This window comes from Erythranthe guttata, chromosome 4 (assembly GCF_056151865.1).
Source record: "Erythranthe guttata isolate IM_541 chromosome 4, IM_541, whole genome shotgun sequence".
NCBI lineage: Eukaryota > Viridiplantae > Streptophyta > Magnoliopsida > Lamiales > Phrymaceae > Erythranthe > Erythranthe guttata.
In genome coordinates this window covers 7757249-7768706 of record NC_142536.1, presented here as the reverse complement: position 1 = coordinate 7768706, position 11458 = coordinate 7757249, and the positions used below count along the sequence as shown (strand labels likewise).

At 34.2% G+C, this 11458-nt stretch overlaps 2 protein-coding genes across 2 annotated transcripts; both read left to right on the top strand.

Moving 5' to 3' along the window:
• Positions 1 to 3584: 3584 nt before the first annotated feature.
• LOC105954715 (large ribosomal subunit protein eL19y) lies at positions 3585 to 5154 on the top strand. The gene is made up of 2 exons (XM_012978396.2): positions 3585 to 3850; positions 4643 to 5154. The coding sequence occupies exons 1-2, from the start codon at positions 3739 to 3741 to the stop codon at positions 5038 to 5040; spliced, it is 510 nt and encodes a 169-aa protein (XP_012833850.2). The 5' UTR covers positions 3585 to 3738; the 3' UTR covers positions 5041 to 5154.
• Positions 5155 to 8711: 3557 nt separating this feature from the next.
• LOC105954716 (uncharacterized protein At3g17950) lies at positions 8712 to 9715 on the top strand. The gene is made up of 2 exons (XM_012978397.2): positions 8712 to 9011; positions 9146 to 9715. Exons 1-2 carry the CDS (start codon positions 8928 to 8930, stop codon positions 9623 to 9625), a joined length of 564 nt encoding a protein of 187 aa, XP_012833851.2. The 5' UTR covers positions 8712 to 8927; the 3' UTR covers positions 9626 to 9715.
• Positions 9716 to 11458: the final 1743 nt, after the last annotated feature.

Here is an 11458-nt window from a genome sequence, read left to right as displayed (position 1 = left end):
AAGCTTCATCTTCTAAAGGCAAAGGAAAAGGCAAGAAAAGTGCCACCAAAACGACGATTCCTCTTCCAAAGCCGCTCCTCAAGCCCGAGACGACCCCGAAGCCTCAAGCTCCCGTGCCGATCGACGATTCCGAATGAAGATGGAGCGAGAGAGCTTTCCGATGATGAGGAGCATGAGAGAGCTAGGGAGGGGCACCCTGATTACATCGGCTACGACTAAATCAGGTGTTTTATATCCTTAAACTTTGTGCTAATTTCGTTGAGGGCAACGAAAATTTTAAGTTTGGGGGTGAAAAACATGTTATTTTGTGCTTATTTGTTTTAGTTTGCATGCATTAGGTTTTATTCGTTTTTATTGTTTTTATCGTTTTCCGGAACATAAAAAAAAAAAAAAAAAAAAAAAAAAAAAAAAAAAAAATTGCTTGAGTCGAATTCATCGATGATTTATGATGATGAGAGATGATCAATGTTTGATGATGAGATTGCTTGTTTTGTGTGATAAGGATTTGATGTTTGTTTAGCTTTCGATTCAACGGGACTTAGAAGCGAATTATTGCTAGGAATCACATTTTGTGCATTGCTTTGGTTGAATGTTTTGTATTTTAAATTTGGAATTTATTTGTGCTAGATCATGCTATGTTCGGTTTTAGAACTCACCTTAGGAAATTTATGATACGAAGTATTGAGTAGTGAGTGATTTGGGATATGATTTGGGCTTTCTTTGAACCGTTTGAGCCTTTCAAGCCGACTTTTTTATCAAAATTATCCTTAGAACCTTGATTTGAGCCTCGAAGAAAAGGTGTTCTTTCTTTTAGCCAATGTGTAAGGTAGAATAGGTGGAGATTCTTGAAAAATTACCCCTTGGAGTTCGGTCGAAAATTTTTATAAGGTCCTTCTTCTTATAAAAAACCGAAATAAAAAAGAGAGATAAATATATATGCTTATATATATATATATATCTATTAAAAAAAAAAAAGAAGAAGAAGAGACTAGAAGGGAGAAATAAGGACTAGTTGTTGAATTATTTTTGAAAACTCGATCCATTGCCTCAAAAGCAAAAGTGGAGACTTTTGAACTTTTGAGAATCGAGTTTATTAAAGTCCGTAGAGGTGAATTCATTGTTTCAAACGCCTATCTTTCAAATTTTGGCGTAATCACCTAAATTCAAGAAGAATAGCCACACATACCCATATTTCCTACCTCGAACCAAAGAGCCTAACAATTGAAAGCCACAAAGCCCCAATGATCCCAATAGCTTAATGTTCGATATTAGTAGAGTAGAATAATTTGGTGAGTATTTGGAGTCAAGCATATGCATGTAAGTATAAATTCTTTCTATCTTTAATTTGCAAATATTGGATGCTTGAAGCAATTGTATGAATTGTGGTTTTTGGTAATGGTGAGTGACTAAGTGTTGTTGAATTTTGAGCTTGCGAATGCCTAAGAATTGTCATTATAATTACAAGTTCTGAAAACGTGAAATTGATCATTGATCTATGTGATGAGATGTTATCGTTGAGTTATTTGCTTATTGGTAGATTTTGCTTGAGGACAAGCAAAAGTTCAAGTTTGGGGGTGTGTTAAGTGTATATTTTTACACTTTATCGTATCTTTTTATTTGAGCTTTTGGTGTGTTTTAACGATAATTGGTGCTTAAAAAGTTGATTTATTGTATTTTAGGTACAAATTGAAGAATTGGAAAAGTATAGGGTCAAAACTGCAATTTGGGCGAAAATATGGGTCAAAAGTGAAAATATCAAAATTCTGAAGATTTAAAGCTCGGACCCCCGTCCCAGTTTTAGTGCAAATTATGGGACCCCCGTCCGAGACTCTGAAGTTGCGCAGTAAAGGGATTTTAATTGCAATAGGAAACTACCTTCTTCCCCAAGTTCTTCACCCTATATAAGACCAAGCCAAGCACACAATTGGGTATCTTTTTACGCAATTTGGAGAGCAACAAAGCAATAACGAAGACTCTAAGCATAGATTTATCGTTTATGACTTATTTTATATGTGTTTTTCCTTTAATCATGAGTAGCTAATTTTCTTATTTCTAGGATTTTATTTGGAACCCTATGTGGGATTTATGAACTCAATTCTATGATTTTATGCAAGTTTTAATTTCGGATTATTTCTTCTACTTGTTTTATTAAGTGCATGAACTTGATCAACTTATGTGCTTTTATGTTATTGTTAATCGCATGAATCGGAAGATCGGGTTAATAATTAGAACTGTGGTAGAAGAGCCTTTTGGTATTAACATAGGAATATAGTTAATCTCTTAGGTAGCCATTATTGAGATTTGTGCTTAATGTTGTGTTCTAGAATTATTTTTTTTTGATAATTAATGTTGTGTTCTAGAATTAATTGCATAGGAATATAGTAATTGAATCTAGAGTATTAGAATCGTAATACACGCGGAAGCGGGTTATGATTAAATTAGCATCTCAGGTTAATAATCCAGGCTAATTCCTTGCATAATTGAAGGAATTGGGGGAATAATAATCACATAGGGGGAAGAATAAAATCCTTGGCTTGTTTACTCTGATTAAACCTTCGTTTTTTATTACTTTCGTGTTCTTGTCTTTTTAATTTGCTTTTTAATTTAGTTTAATTAATTCTCTCTAAAATTCGACTGTGTAGGGTGGGCTTGATAATAATTGGTAGAATTTAGCGTCTAGGATTAGATAATTAAATATTCCCTGTGGGTTCGATATCCGGACTTTTAGTCCACTATATTACTTGTACGATACGTGCACTTGCGTGTAGGTTTTCGGCCAACAAGTTTTTGGACATGTAAGAAGATTGATAGTTGGTCAATTTACGAAAAAATCCCTTTTGTTTGAATAATTACATCGACCCCTCAACTGTGATTTTTTCTTACACTTCCACCCTTCTGGTGTCAAATTCAACATAATTATCTGGATTTCGTGGAATGTGCTCTAGTTTTTACTCATTTTGTGTAAAAATACAGTTTTTGATGCATTACAATCTGACATATACAAGCCAAAAAACACATATTATGATCATCTTGCTTCAAAATGTGCAGTTTGAATGGGATAAAAGGGGTACAAAAGTGATAATATTCAATATAATGTAGAAGATTCCACTAAATTTTATAGTTGAGGGGAGTGGTTGTAATTACACAAACAAGGGGGGAATTTTCGTAATTTGATCATACCTCAGGGAGGTGGTTGTAATTTACCCTTTATTTTATATACATTTTTTTTTCAATTTAGGATGTGGTTACGCGGCTTACGCCACTCAGCCAAGTTGTGGTTGTTTAATTTAAAATTTAACAGTATACAAAGTTGGAAAAAAAAAAAAAACCCAACTTTCTGTCGTAGGCTGCAAGGAAAATGTGGTATGTATCAGTTGACCAACAATAAGAAATATTACAAACTTGGGTCCCAAGAAATTAAAACACGACCATGCTCAATTTTCCTTGATCTGATTCGTATTCTTAAAAATTGTTTTCTTCACGAAATCTACAACTTACTGTTCTGTCCAATAAATAAGTATAATTTATTCTATGCTGTTATTGACTTTTCCTCTATAAAAAGGAATCTCGTAGGACTGTAACTCACACAAAACCAGCACAAAAGAGAAACAAGCTTGGTACAAACTACACTTGAATAATTCATTCATATATTATATATATATACTGCTTTTCTTCTTATTTAAAAATAATAATAATTAGTCATTTCTGCTGTATTTAGGTTGAAAAAGAAAAGGCAAAATGGTTTCATTAAGGCTACAAAAGAGATTAGCAGCAAACATTTTCAAGTGTGGGAAAGCGAAGGTGTGGATGGACCCGAACGAGACCATTCATATCTCCATGGCCAATTCGAGTATGTTTTATTCTCTATTTTATCTATCTCTTTCAATCACTACTTCTACTATATCTTTACATATTCATCTCCTCTTATTAATGAAATTATGCTTGTAAAGCTTGTGAAAATTTGATATGATGCTTAAGTGGTAGTACTAAGAATTGAGAAAATACAGTTTGCACTCCGTTCGCATTTGATCCCTGTATTCACAAAAAAACACATTTGGTCCCTCGTGTTTCAAAAATTCAACATTTTTTGTCATTTTTTGTCAATTTTCCGTTAAAACTAGCGGAATTAAGTGTGTGGCCATCATTTTATTAACTGACGGGCTAATGATAAATTGACGAAAAAGACCGAAATTGTTCAATTAAATTATTGAAATATGAGGGACCAAATGTGTGTTTTTGTGAACATTTTGAATCAAATGTGAAATCGGTGCAAACTTGAGGGATGAAAACTATAAATTTCTCATTACGAATTACTCTAGTCGAGTTTGGGTTTAGTAATCTGAGTTAATTATTGAAGTTGCTAGTAAGTTAACGCTTGTTTGGGTCACAATGATGGAGTCACGAATCGATTCCGATAAAAAAAAATTTGAAAAAGTCCAAATTTGTAATTTTGGACTTTGGAATGAATTTTTATTTTTTTCTAAATTTGGAAATTTTCGTATTTAATCCGCATAATTCGAAAATTTTCCATTCCAATTTCCACCCGTAATCGTTCGCATTTAGCAAGGAGACATTGTGTAAGAAAAGAAAAGGTACCTTTAAAAGAATATATATAATTAATGTATTAATCTATCTATGGAAGGGATGAATATGAGGAAGCTCATGAAAGATGGTTTCATCCTCAAGAGGCCTTCAAAGCTCCACTCGAGATCACGCGCTAGAGAAGTCATGGAGGCAAAGAAAAAGGGCAGGCACTCGGGAAACGGGAAGCGAAAGGGAACTAAAGAAGCACGTTCTCCGTCGAAGCTTCAATGGATGCGACGGATAAGGGTGTTGCGCCGCCTTCTCCGCCGCTACCGAGACGCCGGAAAAATCGACAGGCATGTGCACCGTGAGGTATACATGAAGGCCAAGGGAAACGAGTTCAAGAATAAGCGTGTTTTGATGGAGTATGTTCACAAGTTGAAGGATGAGAGGAAACGTTCGAGGGCGTTTCAAGATCAATTCTTGGCCATCAAGGAGAAGAAAAAAACGCTATAGTTAATTTTCATTGATTAATTGATTTAGTTTTTGAATTTGTTGTAAATGTATGTTTTGTACTTGTTACTTTATTTCCTAAGTATATTTAAATGTGGAATGTTAATTGTTGTATTATTTTGATTCTTGTAGTTAATTTTGTTAATTAACACTCTTCCGACATTCCACATTAATAAAAGTGAGGTAGACCCCTCAAACAGAATGTGGTAAGAAGCTACATTCTGCAAAATAAGATTAATGTAACGGGAATTATGGACTCAAATCAGAAAATGGATGGGGATCAACATAGTAAGTAATAACATAATAAGATTTTATTGTGGACACGGAACACTGATCTTACTGTTTTACTTTTACACACGCCAAGCCCACACAGTAATATTAGTGTCTTACTAACAATATTACTGTCTCAGACAATAATATTGCATGTCAAGACAATAATATTATTGTGTTAATTCAACGCGGTAATATTGCAGTAATATTATTTTATGGCGGTCAAAAAGTCGGGAAAATAAATTCAGAAAAAAAAAATTTGGAAAAAAAATAGTCAACGGCGGCGACTGGCCGAAAAAAAGTTTCAGATTTTATTTTTCAAAATTCAAAAAAAAAAAAAAAAAAAAAAATCAAAGTCGGAGACCGATGGTGACGGTCAAAATTGGCGTTAAAATTGTGTTGGGGTCAAAATTGGAGTTAAAATTGTGAAATTGTGGCTAAATTAGGGTTTAAACCATGAAATTGGGGAGAATTATGGTTTCAAGAAGATAGGGATCTCATTAATGATCCATCATCTTCAAATTTAGTTCCACTTTAGTCTCTCATGTCTCAATTGTTTGATTTTCATCCTTCATCTCTATAATTATCTCATTATCACCCTTGTGTATAAACCTGCTAACTTTAACAAAGTATTTTAAAAAAATAATGGAATATTCCATTATTATAATTATTTTTGATAAAGTAAGACTTCTTTTAATTAGTAATAAAGTTTGTAATTTAAAAATAATATTTGCAACCAACAATAATATACCTTAAAAACTACTACTTTTACGAAATATTAATTTATATTAATATAAAACGACTCATCTATTTTGTGGATATAATTTAGAAACGTAATTAAATAATTATAATATGTCATCTACATTTATTCTCTATCAAAAAATTATTTATATTTTTTATGATCTTATGTTAATACTTAAAGAACTAATTCAATTATATATGTATTTCTAGTATTTATTAATTTATTTATAGTTTATTACAAATAATTGTAAGAATAGAATATTTCATTCAATAAACAAAAGATTCTGTTAAAGTTAACTAAATTATACAACGAAGACTATATTGAGATAAATTGTAGAGTTGAAGGATGATAATGACACAATTGGGACCCGAGGTACTAAAGTGGAACTAAATACTAAGATGAGGGACTATTAGTGAGATTTGCTCTTTTAATATATATAAGAGAGTTTTCATTGGTTGCATATAAATGTTGATAGATATACCATATTTGCAAGACAAAAAAATTGAATGCCTTTCAGTTTTTTTGTTTTAGAGTCGAAAAATACTTCATTTATAAAGCCAATTCGGCAGAAATAATTGAACGGTTTCTATCAGGTAATACTAACAATATGTCATAAGTTCATTTTTGGATAATCTTGCTATCTCGTGCGCCGCCTTGTTGCCTTCCCGTGCAATATGCTGGACTCTGAACACCATTAGCGTAGAACATATCCGGATAATATCGCTAACAATCATGTCGTAGTCCGCGTTGCAATTCGGTTCTCCGACAGCGGCGATGACAACACTCGAATCCCCTTCAAGAACAATCCTCTACCAATTGTTATCTCGAGTCAGTTCAATCGCCATTAAAGCTGCTTTAGCTTCTGCCACAGTTGGGTCAAGATGTTGTGCAATAGATTCGAGCTCGAGATAATCGCCATTCGAGCTCGTTCGGAGTCTGGAGAGTGTGTTGGTTGGCGTACAAAATGTCTTTCAATTAATTGCTCTTGTCATGAGTTTTTTGCAATTTGGCTATTCAGAAAAGGGGTTCGATGATGGCGTTTCCCATCTCTCTCAACAAGCCAAGGTCCCGCAAATTCGGAACATTAGATTCTCCCTCGGCGAGAATTCATCCCATTAATTAGGAGAGAGATTAAGTTTCGCGCACGATGCCTTTGCCTAGCAACCTCTACAAGCGCTTCAACAAAATGTTTTCCTGTAAAATCGACTGGAACAATCTCGAGAAAATTGCAAATAATGGATAGTTGATTGGAACGATCTCGAGAAAACACTTAACTATATTTCACACTCAATCAACACAAATACATAAATTCACTTTAAGATTCTTTTCTTTTAGGTTTCTTTTCTTTTCTGGCACTCTACAAATATAAAAGAGTACTTCGGCAATTTTATGCCTCTAATAAAATTCCCCTAGTAAGTACATAAATCAAATAACATACACATTCATTTATACTTTCACATTCACAATAATTCTAGAACATTTAATACTTTTAACTTATCTAGATAAGTAGAGCTTAATTTTCAACAAATATAACATATAGACGACGCCATGACGGTGTCATCGACTTTCAGTAATCCCGCTACATCACCGTCAGAACGCTCATCGATGAAGTAGTCAACATGGTCATGCCAATTGACTGAAACCATATAGGAATTGATCAAGTAGCTAGGATCATTTATTTCAAATAAAATTTCATTTTTCTTGTCTAAATTCACCAATACATTTGACTTATATTAATAATATTTAAATAATCTCTTGAAAATGATCATATCTAGATATTGATGTTTAGACAAGTATTTTCAAGACTCAATTGATTTTTATTTTTAGTTACTACATTATGCTTTAATTACTCATGCAACTTGTTTTAAGCATCTTGCACTTAGACTTACTCCATGAAATAGCTTAAACTACCACAACCCTCTCATATATAGTCGAATCACCGAAAACCCTATGTTACGCATAACAGTTCCCCCTTTCAAGGTGAAAATTTCCAAACAGAAAAAGTGAAGATTGTCTATGAAGGTTTGGAAATTCCTGCATCCACTACATTTTTTTTATTGCGGCGGTCGTCGGAGACAATCAGTTATTTTTTGGCAAACTCCGACATCATATAATTTCTCTATAGCAGTTTTTTGAGTGATACTTCAACGACTTTAAGTAACATAGACTTTAAGTAACATACTGACGACTTACAATGATTTTACGATAATATTTATAATGTCAATATTATTATGTATTTTATACAGAAAATTAGATATTACACCTGATTATTTCCACTGGGAAGATTTGAACCGTAACTACACATAATTACACAAACACCCATGTTATATGTACTTAGTAAGTAGTTATTTAATCAAATTTATGGTTCAAAACAACAAATAAATAACAAGGTGTAGCATCTAACCCCAATATCACATTATATGTGAATAAAGAAATAGGATATCAAAATTTGGTGGATTCCAAATCCAAAGTTTAGGTGTTATTTTACTCTATCTTTTTATAAATTGAATTTTTTTTAAAAAAAAAAAAAAAAAAAAAACATGATTGCAATGTCAAAGCTCCAGATGTGTAAGTAAGTGAAAATCAATTTTGCAGCATAGACAAGGAACACACCATGGGGTGTTTCCCCTTTTCATGTCCATCATTATTTATCTTACCCAATTTCACACCTCACACACACTAAACACACACACACACACACACACACACACACACACACACACAGTGTGAGAAAATAAAACACCCAATCTTCACACAATTTTTACACACTAAATCACAGAGATAGTGGGAGAGAAAAAGACCCATTATTTATTTTTTTAAAAACACATTTTCACCGAAAACCCCAATTTTAACACACAGTAACACGCACTAGAAGGTGATGTTAGATCCAGCAAATGATGTGTTGCCACCACCTTCCTCCCCCACTGCTTCTTCCATCTCCTCTTCTGATCTTGACACCGAGGTAATTTAATTAATTTTAAACAACTGTTTTTACTCCTAATTTTATTTATTCATTCATTTATGTTTATGAAAAATGTAAGAACACATTATAAAGTTTTGGTGTTTTTGTGTGTGTGTGTGAAAAAAAACACACAGTCGACGGGTTCATTCTTCCACGACAGAAGCACATCGCTGGGAACCCTAATGGGGGTAACCCTCCAAGCCATCAAATTCAGAGCGGCCTCCCAGCACCGCCAGCAGGAAATCCCCGCCTCCGCCGTGAGCGGTGGTCGGAGGAATAAGAAACCCAAGGGCAGGACGGTGGCGGCGGCGCGGCAGAGGCGGCAGTGGTGGAGGCTGTGCAGGGACGAGTGTGGATCCAGAAGGGCGTCTCTTGGGGATTATTTGGAGGTGGAGAGGAGATTTGGTGACGGCGGCGGCGGCGGCGGTGGTGGTGGTGGGCAGGCGGCGGAGATGGAAGAAGGGATAGTTCAGGAGATGCCGAGAAATGGGAGGGCTTTGTTTGCTGATGGGAGAGTTCTGCCACCGGTGGAAGTGGTGGCGGATTCGTCGCCGTCGGCGGCGGCGGGGCTATGTAGATTCTCGGTGGTGGAGCGGTGGTGTAATTTAGTGTAGTGTTGTCAATTACTAGTAACTTTGGTTTACTTCTTTTGGTCCTTTGCTTTTTCTCTTTTCTCTTTTAATTCTTATTATTTTATCCTTAAATACTTCCCACCATCTAAAAAATTATTACGGCTCCAAATTGATTTGAAATATAAGCTAAAAACATTAAAGACGTTTTATAAATATTTTATTAAATTATTTTTCTTGAAAATAGAACTTCATCTCTTGCCATTTTAAATATATATTTGTTCAGGAGTTCAATGCGTAATTAGTAGTTTTTTTTTTTTTTTTACAATCTAGTATCTACTATTTGTACTAGTAATTGTAGTAAAGATAGAAGAACATGAATGAGGTTAAGAATAGATTATTGTTAGAAATAGCAATATTGTTGATTTTTCAAATAAGAAAGTCACCACTAGTTCTGTTTTAGTATCTGTGGGCGTATATAAATCATTTTATAGTGAAAATTAGCAAGATCCCTTATTTGGAAAAATCATGTGACCTCAAAAAAATAATTTGAGAAAACTCCCTCACGTTTTTTTCTCGATTTTCTAATTTACCTTTTATTTTTTCGTGAAATTTGGATTAAACTGGACGTTAATTGACTATAGTTGATTAAAATATTAAAGTCTATATTAGATCTAAAAATAATAAATCGACTATAAAAAAATATAGTTGATTTATTAATCGACTATGCAAACAACATAGTCGATTAGTGTCCAATTTTATCCAAATTTCGCGAAAAAATATAACCGCTGCCGTGCTCGACGTCCGTGGCCGCAACTCCGCCGCCCTCGTCTGCTGCAAGTGGTACGCACTGTAGCACACCACCCGCTCCGCCGTCACCTTCCACGGCAACTTCCGTGACCTTTTCATGGTCCCACCTGTTTCTGATCCGTCTCTCTCCTCGACCTCTCACTCATCTCTTCTTGAAAGGAATATGAGTTTATTTCAAATAGTAAATTATAGTTTCGGTTTTTCCTTATTAATGAAATGTTTTAGGGATTATGTGAAAGAGCTCAATTTTACATATTAAAAAATACAGGCAAAAGATCCACGATGCTTTTCGTGTTTTTCTATTACAAAAGGTTAAGATTAGCACATAATTCAAAGAGAAGGCAAGGCATTAGAGGGATTTAAATCAAATTTACATTATTTAAATACTTTAATTAATTTTGACTACGATGGCCAATAATTGTTTTATGAGAAGTGGATATATTATTTTTTTCCCTCTTATATTACATATAGATGGATTTTTTGGATTTTTTTTAATGGGAAATTAAATTTATATTAGGGATAACCAGTCGATCAGAGGGAAAAACTCCCCTTCTACATGGTTGATAATCTTCACATGTGCGAGAGTATGAGCAAAGTAATTACCTTCTCGTTTAACAAAAACAAAAGACAATAAGAAAACAACAATTACAAGTTGGTGCAATCTTCTATTAATGCTCTAAATGAAGTTGAGTGTTATTCGTGCGCAACGCCTCAACAAATTTGTTGCAGTCTCTTTCAATTATGACTGAACTCCAACCTTTTGCTAGCGCAGTTCTCATTGCACAGTGTGTTGCATGAGCCTCCCCTTCCACAAATTTCGAGTTACCGGGAATTCTTGGTGTATTCCACCTAAGGCACTCGCCATTAGACCATCTAGCCACCATTGCTATCTAGTAGTAATTCACTATGTTGGGTATTACCCCTTCAATATTGATCTTGACATTTTTTAGTTTGTTGGATGGTTCAATTTTGGACTATGGAACCTTCGCCAACTGGGATTGACGATAGGATTCAAGGAAGGACGCACATCATTATCGTAACATGTCGGTCTTAAGGATGACAATTTAA

Excerpts from the sequence above, each read along its gene's own strand:
- LOC105954715 (XM_012978396.2), top strand. The coding sequence starts at position 3,739 with ATGGTTTCATTAAGGCTACAAAAGAGATTAGCAGCAAACATTTTCAAG. Across the intron at positions 3,851-4,642 it reads TATCTCCATGGCCAATTCGA|GGATGAATATGAGGAAGCTC; the intron begins GTATGTTTTATT and ends TATCTATGGAAG.
- LOC105954716 (XM_012978397.2), top strand. The coding sequence starts at position 8,928 with ATGTTAGATCCAGCAAATGATGTGTTGCCACCACCTTCCTCCCCCACT. Across the intron at positions 9,012-9,145 it reads CTTCTGATCTTGACACCGAG|TCGACGGGTTCATTCTTCCA; the intron begins GTAATTTAATTA and ends AAAAACACACAG.